The 17757-nt window shown below is 44.8% G+C and overlaps 6 protein-coding genes across 6 annotated transcripts; 4 read left to right on the top strand and 2 right to left on the bottom strand.

The window, feature by feature from the left end:
* Positions 1-7068: 7068 nt before the first annotated feature.
* CCR75_009067 (uncharacterized protein) lies at positions 7069-7248 on the top strand (the record flags this gene model as incomplete). The annotated part of the gene is made up of 1 exon (XM_067967113.1): positions 7069-7248. One exon carries the CDS (start codon positions 7069-7071, stop codon positions 7246-7248), a length of 180 nt encoding a protein of 59 aa, XP_067819997.1.
* A 102-nt stretch (positions 7249-7350) lies between these two features.
* On the top strand, positions 7351-9729 carry CCR75_009068 (uncharacterized protein; the record flags this gene model as incomplete). The annotated part of the gene is made up of 1 exon (XM_067967114.1): positions 7351-9729. One exon carries the CDS (start codon positions 7351-7353, stop codon positions 9727-9729), a length of 2379 nt encoding a protein of 792 aa, XP_067819995.1.
* A 199-nt stretch (positions 9730-9928) lies between these two features.
* On the top strand, positions 9929-11695 carry CCR75_009069 (uncharacterized protein; the record flags this gene model as incomplete). The annotated part of the gene is made up of 1 exon (XM_067967115.1): positions 9929-11695. One exon carries the CDS (start codon positions 9929-9931, stop codon positions 11693-11695), a length of 1767 nt encoding a protein of 588 aa, XP_067819996.1.
* A 391-nt stretch (positions 11696-12086) lies between these two features.
* CCR75_009070 (uncharacterized protein) lies at positions 12087-14277 on the bottom strand (the record flags this gene model as incomplete). The annotated part of the gene is made up of 5 exons (XM_067967116.1): positions 12087-12231; positions 12355-12588; positions 12776-12971; positions 13250-13601; positions 13663-14277. The coding sequence occupies 5 exons, from the start codon at positions 14275-14277 to the stop codon at positions 12087-12089; spliced, it is 1542 nt and encodes a 513-aa protein (XP_067819914.1).
* A 154-nt stretch (positions 14278-14431) lies between these two features.
* On the top strand, positions 14432-14967 carry CCR75_009071 (uncharacterized protein; the record flags this gene model as incomplete). Its single annotated transcript, XM_067967117.1, has 3 exons — positions 14432-14648; positions 14711-14835; positions 14896-14967. 3 exons carry the CDS (start codon positions 14432-14434, stop codon positions 14965-14967), a joined length of 414 nt encoding a protein of 137 aa, XP_067819913.1.
* Positions 14968-16224: 1257 nt separating this feature from the next.
* On the bottom strand, positions 16225-17067 carry CCR75_009072 (uncharacterized protein). The gene is made up of 2 exons (XM_067967118.1): positions 16864-17067; positions 16225-16803 (listed from the first exon to the last, which is right to left on the bottom strand). The coding sequence occupies exons 1-2, from the start codon at positions 16959-16961 to the stop codon at positions 16341-16343; spliced, it is 561 nt and encodes a 186-aa protein (XP_067819915.1). The 5' UTR covers positions 16962-17067; the 3' UTR covers positions 16225-16340.
* Between the last annotated feature and the right edge of the window lie 690 nt (positions 17068-17757).

The raw sequence follows: 17757 nt of genomic DNA, 5'->3' as shown, positions 1-17757 counted from the left end.
GCAAAATGAGAAACTGTAGTTGAGAATATGCAATCATACGCGTTATTAAAAATGCCTCTCGTTTTTTTACAAGCGAAGACCTGTTTTTAATAGTTTTTAAGCTAATGATCTAGTGCTACTCTCTACGGTAAACTTACCTAAGCGAGTAATCGCTAATGTGGGTATCAGTAAGCTACTACCCAAGTTCATTGGTCCTTTTCGTGTACTGCGTCGCAGAGGCAATGCGTACACAATAGAATTGCCACGCAGGATGCGAACGCATCCTACGTTTTATGTTGGTCGGCTCCGCCGGTACCATCAGTACGCGGCTTCTTCCGAGGACGATTTGACCACCCTTTTTAAGAATCCTCAAAAGATTCTTGTGATCTCGAACCAGTCATCCAAATCCAGTACGATGTAATCATCATCGTACTGTAATTTTTTTAACACTTACACAGTAGTGAAATTTCACTACGCGTTTCTTTACTGTTGTCGATGCGCCTGTGGCTAGACGCACCGTCATCCTCGTTGGAGGGACATCGCGCTCAACATATTTGAGCCTACGACTCTCTAGCGACTGGCGACGAATAAAGTTATTCGACGCTCCACAGTCCACTAGGGCTCTGAGTGACAAATCATTTGTCACTTTTAATTTCAAAGTGATGAGGGATACCTCATCACCAGGTGCAGAGACACATAATGATTGTGTGTCTGGAGCAACTTTAGTCAAGAGATTTGCAAAGTCTCTTGAGGTTGTTGGATCAGTAGGGTGTTGCGCTCCTACTGACCCCAACCGTTTTGTTGACGGTCCGCCTTGCTGTTGCGATTTCGCAACAACGTCGGACCCGCGACCGTTGCCCGTTTTGGCATACGGTCCAAAATTACGTTCAGTACCTTTCGGTGCTGGTCGTGGGGCACTACACGCATGAGCGTAGTGTCCTAATTTTTGGCAGCGATGGTATTTCTGTCTTCGCTTTTTGCTCGAAAAGCGAGGTCTTGCTTTCGACGTAAGAGAGGTCCATGGGTTCTGGATCTCCTAACTCGTATCGTCTTGGAGGACGATACGATGACGAACTAGCTTGAGCCTGTCTCAAGCTTAAGTCTTCCTGTTCCGCAACAGATATTGCTTCTTCAAGCGTATCCAGTTCCAAGCAGAACAGGTGGGTCTTTTTGGAACCATCCGTGAGACCTTGCATGAACACCGTAATCAACGTGTGTTCATGGACTGGGTTATTTGTTATACAACTCGCTAAGAGTCGTATGTGCTGGGCATATGCGTGAACATCACGCTTGCCTTGGTTGAGTTTCAGAAGCTCTGAACGATCTCTGAACTCAGCCCTTGGCGGTTCAAACATCTGTTTGAGCTGGGCTTTAAAAGCCGCTAGCGACTTAAAGACGTATGGGTCGCGCAACTGAAGGCCCATGCCGAAGATTTGGCACGACCTGCCAAATTTGATTGAGCGAATGCGACTTGCATTTGCTCGTCGACGATGTGACGTGCCCTTATGGCATCGTCCATCTCGACAAACCATCTCAAGTGAGAATCTTCTTCGATTCCCCTATACTTAGAGATGTCAATTTTGAAGGTTTCGGGACGACGCGTTTGCGTTATCCCAGGTACAGGGGCCTGTACCTGTTGTAATCTCAAAAGGTCTGCCTGTTGAGAGCCTTGCTTATTCAGCAAGGCTACTTTTTCCTTCATCTCGTCAAGTTCATGTTGTATGAACTTGGCGATGTCCAAATTGGACAGCAATGCCAAGATTGCATCGGTTCATACGGTCAAACTCATTCGTTCGACCGCACTCCTTTCTATATCACTTAGAAAGGAGTAGCTTTCAGGGGAAACGTGATGCGCATTCCCACTATCATCTAACATGTCCATGTTCGATGTGGGAAATGTGGTCCTTGGACGGACTACAAAGTGCTACCAGGTGTAACGGGGCACTTCGACTTCTACTGTCTCAGTACAAGTCCACTTCGCACTGCTTCAGTTGTGAGTGGTGCCTTACGTTATTTCACGTACACTTTACGTGCAGAGGAAGACTTCTCTTAAGGCAACTAGCTTCGAGAGAATTAAATGAAAAATGTATTAATATAATTAAGTGTCTCTTTTTCTATCTTTGTAAATGCTAACTTAATTATAATCTAATACTAAACATGTAATTGTATTCTTATCTCTATCTTATCTGTAACTCTCTCTTTGATTACTCCTACAGCTGATTAGTCTGCGGAATAAATAGATATAATGGTCTATACCAATTTATGGATAAGAATTCTGAATATTACTATATAAACTAATATCCTCCAAATATTGTCTACCTTTTAGATAACATATTAATTAACAGCATTAAGTGTTAATCTCATGTAACAAAATACCCCGTTACATAACGTCGACAGCCACCTTGACGATTCTGGAATCGACGGTATACGCTTTTGGGCCGCCCATGATTGAATTGATTGAAAGGTCTTAGCTATAAGAAATAGTTCCACCTACATCAACTTCATAAACAGTTCTTCACTAAGAACGTCACGTATAATGTACGATTGCAAGTTGGTGTCATTGCACCGCTACCAACGCCAAGACAACTCTCATTGATCTTGCCCAGTCGCTTTTGCAGCGATAGAACCTTTTCTTATGAATTTTTTGTCGGTAGACAACTGCAAAAAATGAAAAGATAAAGCGATGCTCTCTCCCAGGTTAAGCTGGTCTTACGCGGAGGCCTTGTGTATATATTAACAGTTTGGCGTTTGGCCCTTGAGAAGTACCTTTCACTAGTACTGATGACAGAGAATGTGAGGTGGCTCAAAACTTTACGTACACTGACGCGCAGAAAAAGGTTTTAAGTCTTAGATACCAAAGGTAAATTCTGAGTCATCACGACCTTTGACCCTAGGACTGAGTGCCATTGCTCTCGGCTAATACACCACTTCCAATCGCACCAGGCTCTAGGCTCTGTACCAGTTCGTGCGACGCTTGACTTCTTGTTTGATCGCTATCAACTACCACATGCATTCGGCTAAGCAGGACCATTGAGCGCATGACCACTTATCACCGTTCTATTCTAATACACTAGTCTCGTCGAGCTGCGAGGCTTGCGTAATCTGACTTCCTGTCCGGACACTTTCAGCTAGCAGGCTCCAGGCTCTGGGTAGGACCTAGTGACGTTTGATATACGTCAGCGCACCTGAACTGTACATCAGTAGCATAGGCTTCTCGCAGGAGCAAATCCTTTCCGGTGTTCTGCGTAGAGTTGGCAGTTGTGCGTGAACGCAGTCTATTGAGGCTGGTGTCTTGCCAATCATGGCATGCCTAGGACGAGGTCGTACAGAATATCGATACCTGGTACCGTGAATTTTTCCTTACAAGAGAATCCACTCTGGCTGAAGACGGGTTCAACTTGCACTCCCTCCGAATTATTAAGCGCACTGTGCGTTTAACAAATGATCGCCTCTTCTCGCTTGCCATCATGACAAAGCGACTCTTAGCCGCCAGTCTCTGATTTAAGGCTGCTAGTTTCACAAAATTCCTTGATGTACACGAATCCACAAATATGAACATGAAACGGTCATAGCCTCGTACTCGAGCGTTAGAGACCAGCAGGGTTGCGGCTCAACTTTTTGAAATCTCAAGAAATATGATAAGGCCTAATGATGCGGGCACTGAAGTCACCCCTTATTTAGAAGTTAATGAACAAATAGGATTTTGCGCCATATGCGCAGAGAATACGCACTTTGAGGCCTAACCGCGCAAATGGACATAGCCTACGACATCATTTGGGTGTCGTCCTCGATGAGTTGTGCATCACCGTACTGCTCCAGGACTAACAGCTAGTCGACAATCTTGCGTGCAAAAACAGGCAATTAGCCGTTACATGACTGATCTTGACGAATAGCGATATCACAAGTACAGTAATTTGCATAACACTTTGAGCCCGACAAAAGAAATAAAGTAATATATAATAGCGCTGGAAATTATTTTTATTCTTGAATCTGAACATCGGGAAATTATTGACTAAATAAAAGTTCCGAAAGTAATAATATCGAATTTGGAATGCATGGCCTCTAAAGTAATGAAAAGCTGCAGTAAAATCAACAGGCCTGATTAAGATGTTAGCGGGTCCGCTTAGCCTGCACAATAGATAAGCAGACCTGCGAACATTTGAATCAAAAATATACCTCAACATTGTGATATATCAATAACATGCTCTTACAGCATTCCGTCGTCTCGCTCCCTTAGCTTTATAGAGAACATTCTTGACTGTGCCTGATAAAATCTTCCAGTACTCTGACTGACTGCGCCGATCCTCACTCAATCTGCTATTTCCTCTGATTTATCTGATTTCACCGCTTTTAACGGCACTAATGACTATTAATATTCAATGGACGCTGAGCAGCAGAAAAACCGACAGTTCACTGAGCGGAAGGCCATGTAAGAACATATCAATAAGATGGCGGCTGCAAAGGGCAATGAAAGTGTCACCAAATCCTCTTACAAGCAAAGAGATGGCCGACAAGTTGTTCACTATAAATGTGATCGTGGAGGTTTAGACCGAAACCGTCACAGTCGGCCATAGCCGCGGACTTTTTTAAATATACTTTGATGGACACTGTAACGGGGCACTACGACTTGTACTGCTTCAGTACAAGTCCACTTCGCACTGCTTCAGTTGCGAGTGGTGCCTTACGTTATTTCACGTACACTAGTACGTGCAGAGGAAGACTTCTCTCTAAGACAACTAGCTTAAAGAGGGTTAAATGAAAACTGTATTTAATAGAATTAAGCTTCTCTTCTTTCTATCTGTTAATGCTAATTTAATTATAAACTAATACTAAACATGCAATTGAAATCTTATCGTATCTCATCTGTCTCTCTCTTTTGTTTACATCTACAGTTGATTAGTCTGCGGGATAAATTGATATAATGGTATTTATGAATAAGATTTCTGAACATATTTATATAAGTAATATCCTCCAAATATTATCTACCTCTTAGATAATATATTAATTAACAACCTGTAAGTGTTAATTTCATGTAACGATACACCCCGTTACAGACACAATAAGTGAGTTTGCCTCCCAAAATTCATATGGCTAGCTTTCAAAAGTTAGTTCGTCGGCAAGCTCTGATGTTTGTGATAACTTAGAATATTCACAATCATGCCTTACACCTTCATTAAGGCAGTGATATATTTTTGTTTTAGGGCTTACTGCACTGTTATAAATAATTTATTTGATTTAGCGCTTCATAAGTTTCCGCTGCACAAGCTATCGCCGAGATAGCGAGTCCGCTTCTGCTCTCGTGTAATAACTTCCTGCGTCACCTACTTTATAGAATTACTCAAAAGTGTGACCGACTCATGACTGGGTCTCGGCTCGTGATACTTCCGGAGTAAATTTAAAGCTTAGAATGTGCTACTCTGACGCTTCTTTAGATGTAAATATGCACATCTGACAGAGCCAGTCGCAGTCGAGCAGCGTGATAGCATCTCGAGAAATTGGCACTCCATGTAACTTACTCTTGAAGATGCTGGTTTAAGACAGCGCCCAGTAATGTATAAAGCAAGCTGTACACCGTAAGGCCAAGCAGAATCATTTCTGTTGCGCTCACAAAAGCCGTGCCGAAAAAGTAGCTTGTTTTAACTTGCTTTTATGCTGTTCTGGCTCGAATTGACGCACTTGTCACAGGCATGCACTGTTGCCATAACGTAACCATTTGGTCACGAAAATAAGTTGACAAAGCGCAAATACTGACGGCCAAGCTTCAGTTCCAGCATTAATTATTGCGAAGGACGGAAGCGAAAACTCGTAACTATTAAAAAATATTGGCACAACAAATTCTTTAGGTTTCAGGAATTGTTCAAAGACCAAACCGCTTGCGGATGTTATAAAACGGCATTTGCCGTTGCGGCAACAGCTCTCGATTTATCGACATGAGCGCTTTGATAGAGCGACTAAAAGTCTGGCGTACTTACAACCTTAACGACAAGGACACGACGGGTCAAAATAAGGACATGCTTTATGACGTAAGTTTCATACTCTGGAAAGTAGATCTCGCATCCGTTTTTGGCTGCAATTATTGTGTGATTTAGAGTCATCGTAACGCATGATTTTTATATATGCTACCAAAGCCGATCTTGTCATGCCGATTTTGAAGAAAATTGTCGCACATTCCATCGGAAGGCAACGGAAGATAGGGGCAAAATGTCTTATTGCTAAAATGGCGACTTGTGTTTTATGCTCTCCAGCTGGATTGCACATTGAATATTTTATATGCACAAAAAAGCCAAACACGAAGCCAGTGAGTATCCATGCAAAATTTTGATTAATTCAGTGTGGGTGACAAATTCTGAGCTTTTTAGGGTTTGAAATTTAAAAGATAAAAAACATCAGAATTGTCTTGTAGCCTCAACCTCAACTTCTCGTGTCCTAAATTTGCTCGAATGCAGGACTTCACCTTGCTGCAAAATTTTGCAACAAATGGTAATATAAATATTGGCTGCAGTACTAGATTTTCTTTTAATTTTTTTTGTGTCTAATACGCGATGAACGCTGTATATCAAGCAGTCGATCTAAAAGAATTTGGATATTCTGCGTCGACGGCTAATATTCATAGAAGAAATGCCGTCAAAGATTTTAAACAAGCATTAAAAGCAAATATTGACCAAAAACAAGGCTGTGGCAACCCCTTTATTTGTAAAGGCAACATAAGACTGGCGAAGGTCACGATCTCAGCTGTGAAGCGCCTTGCAATGTCTGCGTTTTCTTAACGTCATTGCGATCAAACGTTTAAATAACGACTCATGCGCGTTGGGTAAGATGGCGAAAAACGACTGATCAACCTCTTGTCATATTTTGTATTCCTCATTCGCATTTTCATATATTGACAAGGTTTAATTCGCAATATTACGAAGAAACGACTTAGCAAACGTGATTCTAAGCTTTCTTCTTGGCCCCACGACAAATACATTATTCAGTATTTTTAAGGGCTACAAATCTGTAACGGATAAACATAGTCTAACGCAATCGATCGCACAAAAATATTGCGTTTATACGAAGCTACGAATCTTCACAAAACGTTTTCTTGCTGAAATGAAAGTCGTGCTGTCAGTTTCCGATGTGACGACGGCTTCGTGCAAAATTTCAACTTCTTTTCAGCCAATGGCGGACAGTCGTACCCTCCAGAGCAACAGTGTCTCAACAGCATGGGTTGTCTATTATGGCTGCTTTGCCGACCTTGTCAAAAATCGATACAAGACGTCTTTTTGGTGAAACATATTCCATGCAAAAGCTCACTTCTCCATTCAACTTGGTCGACGCACTCCATCACTGCACTATCAATTCATCAAACTTTACGCTGTAGTTGCAATCACCATGTTTTCGTCTAGTGTGCGAGCTCATCCGATTGATGAGGTGCATCCATTGCTTAACACAAACTCTCCACCACGCACGCAATCGATTTCTACCTATCGCGTTAGTCAATGGGGCGTGTTGGCAATTGTCTCGATCCTGCTATTCTCCGCTGCATATTTTGGTGTCCATGGGCCGAGCGAGTCGACTCTCCGTAGTGCGAAAACACTTTCCACCGAAGCCAAATTCGATCTGTTTCAGCCCATTTTTCACGCTGAGGCCCCGCCGCAAAAACTCTTTAACCACACTGATGCACACAAGAACCTTCTGCCTCCTCGATTCCTTGCCCCAGATCTTGTTGGCACGCGACCTATTCCAACAAACGATTGGTGGGGCAATATGATCGGTGCCACGTCTGGCGACGAAGAGATTGTCCAGCCTGTGTGGACGAATCCGTACAGCGTGACTCCTTTCCTAGCTATGGAGCCTTACGGTCTCACGCTTAACTATCCGTACACAACTCGTGTATTCGGAGGCGGCTTAAGCGGCAATGGTGATGCCGAGATGTTCTACTTGCACACTCAGATTCCTGAATTTGCCTTCTCGGCCACTGAATTCTCGAATTCGTCTCACCCGATCTTAGAAGTCTTTGATTGGGACGACCTCACGGTACAGCTCCGTTTTCGTTCTCGCAAAGACATGTCTAAGAAGTTTGAAGCTACTCTTGCGAGCGGCATGGCTTTTGTCACAGCGCACTACTCGGGTCTCACCCCACGCTTTCAGACGTTTTACAACATGTCGACTATCAATGGCCTCGATGCAACTGAGACTGTGAATCGCTCGTTAACTAACCACCGCTTTGTACTTCAATTCAACAACCAAGCCACGTGGACATTGTACTTTAGTACTGAAGTGACGCTGCACTTTGATGGCCATTCGACGCTCGATATGAGAACGCCGTTTTATGGAATGGCTCGGGTTGCATTGATTCCCGACGCTTCGGCCGAGGAGCAGAAAGTTTTTGATCAAACGGCAGGCTGCGTCCTCAACGGTGGCCGAGTCGAAGCTCACAATGAAGATGCCTATGCCTTTCGATGGAAGACTAGTGGGGACTGCACTAATGGCATGCTCCACTATGCTCAAGTGCACCACGTTGACACAATGGATCGTCGATTCGCTACCGAAGCTCCAGGAGTCGCAGCTCACTCCACGACGCGTGGATTAATGCAAGGCATTGTCACGAAAACGTTACCGGCAGAGTGGCGCATGGTTGAACCTGTGGATTTCCCAGTCGACTTTTACCCACCACGAAAGCCCGAGGCCAGCATGGTCAAGGCTTTTGAGATCAAGAAAAACTTAATTGCCGATATCAATTCGGAATGGTCCATTGCGTTGGGGCAAAGCTACTATTTTAACGGAAAAGCGTCTCAAAAGTACGCTTCGTTATGTTTAATGGCAGGTGATCCCGCCATTGTTGGCGAAGACGACACTGAACTGCTTTCGTTTTGCATGAAGAAACTAGAAGGGCTAGTGGCTCCATTCCTTACGAATGGCTGGACCAACGCACTTGACTACGACCTAATCTACCGCGGCGTCCTAAGTTCACAAGGCTTTACGCTCCACGATGCCAGCGTCGACTTTGGAAACACCATGTACAATGATCACCATTACCACTATGGCTACTGGATCGTCACTGTCGCGATTATCAACAAATTAGATCCGACTTGGTCCGGCATCCCTGCTCTTAATCGAATGGCTGGCTTCTTGATCCGCGACGTGGCGAACCCGTCGGATGCTGACTTGAACTTTCCAAAGTTTCGAAGTCTCGACTGGTATCGTGGACACTCGTATTCGCATGGGATCACGGCACTTGGGGATGGCAAGGACGAGGAAAGCACCTCGGAAGACATTAACTTTTACTACGGCATGACGCTATTGGGTAAAGTCACGGGCGATGTTCGCCTCGAGACAGTTGGCAAACTTATGGTCAAGCTTAATGCTCGTGCTATTCAGACGTACTTTTTGATTGAGGACGGAAACCGTGCTCACCCGGACCGCTACCGTGATAATAAGGTCATGGGCATTCTTTTTGACAATAAGGTTAACTATGCGACGTGGTTTAGTGGCGAAAAGTATGCAATTCATGGAATTCAGATGCTTCCCGCCACAGCCGTGACGGAATTTGTACGTTCGCACGACTTTGTGGAGCAAGAGTGGAACCAGGTCTTGTCTCGAGAGCCGATTGTCCAGAATGACGAACTTTCGAACCCGTGGCTATCGCTCCTCTACATGAACTACGCTACTCTCAACAAGAGTTTTGCACTCGAGAAACTCCGCACTGTCAAGATGGATGATGGACTCTCTCGCTCCTGGGCAATGTACATTGCAGCTACACGACCGTGAAAATACTCGAAAGAAATGCTTTGATAGGATTGCGTAGTAACTTGTCGAACTAAATCGTTTAATACATTCGGTGTAGTTTTTCAATGTGTGCATACGTAATTTTATAACTTGGAAGAGATCGATCGACGGATAACTTTTCAATTTATACATTTGGTGTGGTTTTTTCAATGTGTGCATACGTAATTCCATAACTTGGTAGATGGCTACATCTGATCGATCGACGGCGATGGAGGATGAAGAAGCGGAGTTGGAGCAGACAGACGAGCGCTCTTCGTTGCGTCAAGGTGCAACGAGCGACGATCACTCGCCGTCTTCTTCAATACAAGAGCGTACGACAGATAAGGATATCAAGAAGAAGCTCAAGAAACAACAAGACGGTCAAGGCGAGGCCACTAGCACAAATGGCGCCCTCCGTCAGGGATCAGCACCGCAATTGCTATCCATGGAGAGTATAGGTCTCATTTCCCAGTACGCAGCTGTAGGAATGGTGTACGGTGTCCTTCCGAGCACAATTACGCCTTTTTTGACTTATTATCTTAATATGGAAGGCACGGCCACTACGTCAGCGCGGGCACTTCTTTCGATCCCCTGGAGCTGTAAAGTGTTTATTGGTATATTGTCGGATTGCTTTCCACTCTTTGGATATCGACGGCGACCTTATATGGTATTGGGCTGGACCGTGACAGTTTCGTGCCTTCTTGCAATGGCTGCGTCTCCATTGGAAGAACCGTACTTTCCTGACCCAGCCATGCGAAACATTAAGCCAGCTGAGTACTCATTGGAACTGACGCAATCGTTTAATAAAAGTGCGCCGAATAGTGGAGCTAAATATATTGTACTTATGATGTTTGCCACACTCGGTTATCTATTTGCCGATGTGGCAGCTGACGCAGTCGTCGTCGAGTATGCCCAACGAGAGCCGGAAGAGACGCGAGGACGGACTCAGACTGCCATCTACACTGTGCGGACACTATTTAATGTGGTAGCGCAAATTATCACTGGCTTTGGACTGAATTTGCCAGAATATGGCGGTAGTTTTGATTTTGGGCTTTCGTTTCCAGACACGATGCTAATTTTAGCAATATTTTGCCTCCCGGTGATACCCATGACGTGGTGTTTTGTGCGGGAAGAAGTCGTTTCGAAGCAACCGGTTTTTAAACAATATATTGGTGATCTATGGACAGCCATACAAAGTCGGGCGATATATCAGGTGATTGCGTATAGCTTCTTATCTGGAGTTTTTAGTGGGTTTACGTACGTGGCGCAGGATCCGATGACGTCATACTGGGTACACGCAACCAGCTTTAACTTGAGCCTAAGCAGTATATTTGGTAGCTTCGTAACAGTGGTTACGCTTACGTTGACAGGAAAGTATGGATTAAGTTGGAACTGGCGAACGATGCAAGTGGTTACGATGTGTAGTGTCATTGCACTTGATGCCGTGTGTACGATGCTCGTGACGTGGAATATTGTAAGAAAGCAGTGGTTTTGGCTAGGTGTGCCCATCGTGGAAGCTGTGCCGGATGCCGTGGGGTTTATCATTTCAACGTACGTGGTTGTGGAGCTAGCCGGGCATGGAAATGAAGGAGCGATTTATGGCCTTTTGACCACAGTGAGTAACTTGGGCGGGCCCTTTGCACTTACCTTGACAAAGAACGTGAATGCGTCCTTCAAGGTTTTTAATGAAAATATTTTGAATGATACGACAGAGGTACGACGCGACGTAACCATTACGATCGTGATTTCGTACGTCATGAAGCTACTGGCATTGGTCTTTCTTCCGTTGCTGCCTCGTCAAAAACATGAGGCGCAAGCGCTTAAGAGATCAGGGGGTAGTAGTCGACGTATGGGAGTGCTTACGATCATGTATTTATCATTTGCGCTCGTATGGGCGGTTTTGACAAATTTGTTGGGCATTTTTGAGAGCACTCGATGCTGGGTTATAACTGGAGGTTGCAAGGAATAATATTGACACCTTTTAAACGATAACAAAAGAATGATTAGAGTTTATGGATAAGTCGACTTATCCTTACGACTGCGAAAGTTACAACATTTATTAGGTGTTTCTAATTGATTTGCTGTTAAAGAAAAAAATGATATAGTGACTCAAAACTCAATACACGCGCCATCTTCAGGAACATTCCAAGTTAAGTAAATGTTATAGCAATTACCACCGTTTTTAGTGTGATGAGACTGTGTGTTTTTTTAAATTGACTATTTAACAATTGGCTAGTAGGCGAGGGCAATCGGCGGCATTTTTTTATTTTCTAGCTTTAAAAACGAAGTGACGCTTTTGTGTCCGGCTATCGTGCAAATGAGACACCGATCTTTTCAGTAGCGTTCAACATCTGCCGCGCCTAGTGGCGGCACCAATTACTTTTGTCTTGCTTAATTTCCTTAAAGCAGATTTTGTATCCAACTTGTAAACGCACAAAATGGCTGCTAAGCTTTCGCAGAACGCCACAGCAGGCCTCAAAGCGCTGGTCTTGTGCTATTTCCAGCCTGTATACACACCCAAGTCTACACATGAGTCCAAGTACCTTATACAAGGGAAGCCAAAGCGCCGTTTGACCACAGGCAGAGATGAACCAACGAACGCAATGCTACCTTATTACAATAACCCACCACGGTGGGTGAAGGACGACGTCATCGAGGTCTGTATGCACTGCAGCATGGAATTCGACTTGCTTAACCGTAAGCACCACTGCCGCGGATGCGGGCTCATCTTTTGCGACCGCTGGCGCTTGCAACTTTAACCGTGTAGTAAAGTTTGGCTTTGTCGAACCCGTTCGCCTTTGCAATGACTGCGCCAGCACAGCAAAGAGTGAAAATGTTGTGTTGGAAAAGTATTTGCCGCTACTGTTTGAGGAAGATCTTATTCAGAAAAATGGGCTTTTACGCAAGAAACACGTATTTCTTACGTATGTGCGTGGCAGCAACATTTTTCAGTACCAAAAGCTTGACCTTCAAACAATAACTTTTGATGGCGAGATCCAGGCTTTTACCTACAAACAATAACTTTTGATGGCGAGATCCAGGCTTTTACCTTAGATGAAAATCACGGACATCCGAACACCAAAACGGACTCAGGACCGTTCCGAGCTGGGAATAATTATTGTTGTGGGTTCCCGAGAGCACAGGTTTGATGCAACAGATGCGTTTAAAAGAAAGCAGTGGATGGAAGCCATTGCTGGCGTTCGACGTGTGCAAAGTGCGATGCTCGCAACCGAACGCGAGAAGCGCTTTAAACAAGTCGAAAAGGAGATTAAAGCATTCCGGACGGCATCGAAAAAGCTACAGATGATGGAGAAGCGTCGCGCGGCATTTCAAAAAGACCTTGTGCGTCGCCGAGCTGTGATCCGCGAGCAGCTACGAGTCAAATACAACCTCGCAACTGCAGCATCTTGATCTCGAAGGATACTTACTTCCAACCTCGCTTTAATGTACTACACATTTCGGCTTTCATATGGTATAACCAGATTTTTATTTTTATGCTGAAGCGGCTTCAATCACTTCTTACTTTTCGTATTTGAGTCGCGGATAATAGCCTCGAGTTCATCCCATTTCTCCTGGCTAACGGACCCAAACATGTTAAATTCTCCTGCGTTTGCAACTGTCTCGCCACCATCGAATCGAATAATTTCACCGTTAAGCCAACTGGCGTAGTCGCTGGTCATATAAGTCGCCAAATTCGCCAGCTCGTCCACCTCTCCAAAGCGCTTGAGCGGGTTATTCTCAATCATGACCTTTTCAAAACTTCCTGATGGGTCAAGTCGATCAAAAGCGCCCTTGGTTTTTATCGGACCCGGGGCAATACCGACAAAACGAATGCCATACTTGCCCCATTCCACCGCAAGGGACTTGATCATAGCCTAAAATAGCCGTTCAGTATCATCAGAACGACCCCTGCAGCTCTCCATTACAGTCACGTACACTGACACCAGCCTTTGCGGCAGCGGATGGCACGACATAGCCCGAGCCCGTCTCGGCATAAGTCGTCGTAATATTAAGAAACACGCCGCCGTGCCCGTGCTGAATCATGCGCTTCCCGGCATCCAGTGTCACGTTGGCTGTGCCTTTTAGCACGATATCCACAATCGTTCCAAAGCCCTTGGCATTCAGTCTCTCAAACGGCGAGATAAAATTCCCCGCCGCGTTGTTAATTACGATAGTAGGGACTCCTGCGTGCTCGTCCAATTCGTCCAGCGCCTTCTTGACTTGCTCAGCGTCACGCACGTCGCCCGTCAAAGATATGACTTTATTACCTGTCAGCGCCTCAATTTCACTCGCAGCTGCCTCCACAACTCCCTTCTTGCGGCTCATAATGGCCACTGTAGCGCCCAGATCCGACAGCTTGGTGGCAATTCCCTTGCCCAGCCCCGTGCTTCCGCCTGTCACGAGCGCCACTTTCCCTTCAAAAGTGCCTAAAGGCAGCATCGTCTTCAGCATAGGTGCCGTTCGTGGCGTCGCCGTGCTTCTGGTGCGCACGAGCGCGGTTCGTAACGTTGAAGGTCCGTGCGGGCGCAACATTGAAATTTGAAGTTGCATGTTGAAGCTTGGTTCGTTTCTCAAATTCAAAAGACGTGAGACCGACGAGAAACCGTGCAAAAAGATGGCAAAATGGTTGCATTAATATTACAATTATAGCCCAAGTCCTTGTGTAACAACTCTTCTGTACGACCATCGGAATGTTTATTTGCTTATGAGTAGCCACGTACTCGTGTTGAGGACGCTACGTCGCGGTGCAATAGAGACACGCCGACCGCGTCTCCTTCGACATTATACCTTGTTGCGTCTTCATAATTCTCCGCCAACTTTCACTCCTTTTCGTGCTACTTTGTCGCTCGAAAACCGACACTTTACCACCTCCAATGGCTCGTCGACGCTACAGCTGACGATGAAAGGCGGGCAGCTCACAGGTGCTTTTAGTAAATACCGTATTGTTTCTGCAGCAACTCGGCTGAAGTGTGCGTTTTCGCAGACGTTGCCGCTGCCGCTGTGGATAGCAGCACTAGTCATGAGCCGTGGGCCATCGTGCAAGGTGTGCAGTCAATCCTCGAGACGGTGCACTTGACAACGGGACTGCCATGGTGGACCGTCCTGCTGGTGCGATCGGATAGGCACCATAAAAGTATGGAGGATTGATGATGTTTTTTGCGACATTAGCTCTCGGGGGTGACAGTACGAGCTGCTATCTTTCCCTTATACGTGCTTCAAATTCACGCCATGCAAAGGTAAAATCACCAGGCAAGCATGATAGTTACTATTCTATCCTCACATTGTATTCATCTATAGATTAATGCAAGCTAGACCGGATTTCATACGTGTGTATTCGGCGTACAAGTACGCGCGTACCTTTACCGTACGAAGCAGCTACTTGCCAACGTTTGCTGTCATTGCTGATAATTACATGCCGTTTTATTACGTAGCCTAGCTCTAACCATAAAGGACACATTGATGCGGTCTTGCTAGGACGTCAAGGTATTAAGGCGGTGATGAAGAAATACAACACGCGTCCCATTCAGACAGTAATGGGTTCCATTGCGTACATTCCCGTCTTTGTCGTGATGGCATATAGCGCTCGGGACATGGTCCGTTCGGGCAATACTGCTGGATTTGACTCGGGTGGTTTTTGGTATTGGAAGAACTTGATGGAGATAGATAGCACGTACGTACTGCCTATACTTGCCGCAGCTTCCACGTACGGCAATTTGGAGCTCTCGACACGAACGAAAAGCGGATTTTGGACAAAATTGCTGCAAGGAGGACAATACGTTACGATCCTTGCGGTCCCGATCATGGCAAATTTGCCACAAGGGGTGTTTTTCTATTGGCTCGGCGCATCGTGGTCGTCGATGGTGCAAACTGTCGCTATGAATAATAACACCTTTCGTCGACGTATTGGACTAAAACCCCGAATTGGTTTGACTCAGTCACCTGCTGCAGCTGCGGCTGAGATGCTCGGAACGACACTTGATGAGATTGGAGGTACAAAAGAGACCGATACAATGGCTTCCACGTCGCCACAGCGTCGACGATAGATAACATTGAAATTCGTAAAAAACGGGCCTAAATATTTGCTGTTATAGCGTAAATTTTTTTTTTGTGTGTCGGCTGTCACTTCTACAATACTCGCCGACATTATTACAAAGAGCAATGGACACGGACTCTCTTAATAGCGTCTAGTCCTAAATTTGCTTCATGAGAACTGTGATTTTCCGTATTCCTGTACTTGCTCTAACTCATGCCGAATACCGCAATATTCAAGTTTTCTAAGAGAAGTGAGTTCATAAGTGTGAGAATTCTTGTTTCTACGACTTTATGTAGGTAGGTACAAAATTCAGTAATCTGGATACGATTTTTGCACTGACATCGAGCGCAAGAAAGGCTCGAGGCGAACTTTTCAAAATACTGCGCTGCTACTGTTTTAGACTTCGCAAGTCGCGATGGCTTTGACAAAAAGCAAACACAAGGTGGTCACGGAAACAACGAGCGTTTGCTACCATTAACCAGTATATTATTGCATTAAATGTTTTTGCTTCTTCCGAAAGATAACGCGATCCAGTTGTCCTCACATCCGATAACGTCATTTCGTCTTTAATCAGTAAAGCTTAAGTATGGTGAACTTCATCGTCATACGACTCGTAATCATCCTCGTCGTACTCGTGCTCATACTTATATTCCTCAATGGGCGGGGCTTCAGGCACGGCCACAACGAGGCCGTTGAGCTCTTTCTGCAGCACAATCTCCGTGCCGAGACGCGAATTATCGGAGCGGTCTTCCGCCGGCACGTACGTGTCAATGATGTGGCGCTCCTGGTTATTCGCAGGTGGTAGCTTTGCGATCCATTCGTTGGACACGACAACGTGTGACTGGGGAGACGTAGAGCCCTCTCCAAAGAGTGACTCGGTGTAGTAGTCTGCACGTCGAGCATCATACACGCCACCACCGCCCATTGAGTCATCTTTGACGTATCCAATTTTGTTTGTCTCACAAGCTTGACGCAACGTCATTCCAGCACGGCCTTGGACCACGTGGCGATTGCCTTCATAGTCGACGAGCACAACGTTCACTCTAAAAGACCATAACTAGTGAACAAAGTGGCCAGGGAAACTCCGATGGAAGGATACGCACACGTTTTCAGCTACGGTAGGTGCAGATGAGTCAGCTGCGAGTCCTCCGATGTAGCGACGACTCACGGAGTACGACGATCGGAGAGCTCGTGTCAACATGGTGTGTTTTTAGCAGCGATTTGATGAAAAAGTTGGGATTTCTACATGAGGCAGGAAATCGAGCTATTATTGCTTAGAATGAGGGATTAAATCGTAATCTTAGTTAAATAAAGATAAAAATGTAGACAGCAACCAAGCAAAAATTTCCGATAAAACTTAAGCTTTGACTTATCGAAATTTAATGGTATTGTGCTCATGTAACGGGGCACTATGACTTATACTGTTTCAGTACAAGTCCACTTCGCACTGCTTCAGTTGCGAGTGGTGCCCTACGTTATTTCACGTACACTGTACGTGCAGAGGAACATTTCTCTTAAGGCAACTAGCTTTATGAGGGTAAAATGAAAACTGTATTAAATACAATTAAGAGTCTCTTGTTCTATCTTTGTAAATGCTAACTTAATTATAATCTTATACTAAACATGTAAATGAATTCTTATCTCTATCTTATCTGTAACTCTCTCTTTGGTTACTCCTACAGCTGATTAGTCTGCGGAATAAATAGGTATAATGGTCTATACCTATTTATGGATAAGAATTCTGAATATTACTATATAAAGTAATATCCTCCAAATATTATCTACCTTTTAGATAATATATTAATTAACAACCTTTAAGTGTTAATTTCATGTAACGATACACCCCGTTACATCACCCCTCCCTTAAACGACAATCACTCTGAATGTCATTAGATGGAGTGGTCGCTAAATGACCACTTAATTTTTAAAATGTTTTTGATTGGTCAGATCCATCATTTTAAATTCCATCGCATGAAGGAACAATTCATGCGGGGTGA

The sequence above is a fragment of the Bremia lactucae genome, linkage group LG4, assembly GCF_004359215.1.
Source record: "Bremia lactucae strain SF5 linkage group LG4, whole genome shotgun sequence".
NCBI classification, from domain to species: domain Eukaryota; phylum Oomycota; class Peronosporomycetes; order Peronosporales; family Peronosporaceae; genus Bremia; species Bremia lactucae.
The sequence above is the reverse complement of the archived record's forward strand: the minus strand, read 5'-3'. Positions and strand labels throughout refer to the sequence as shown.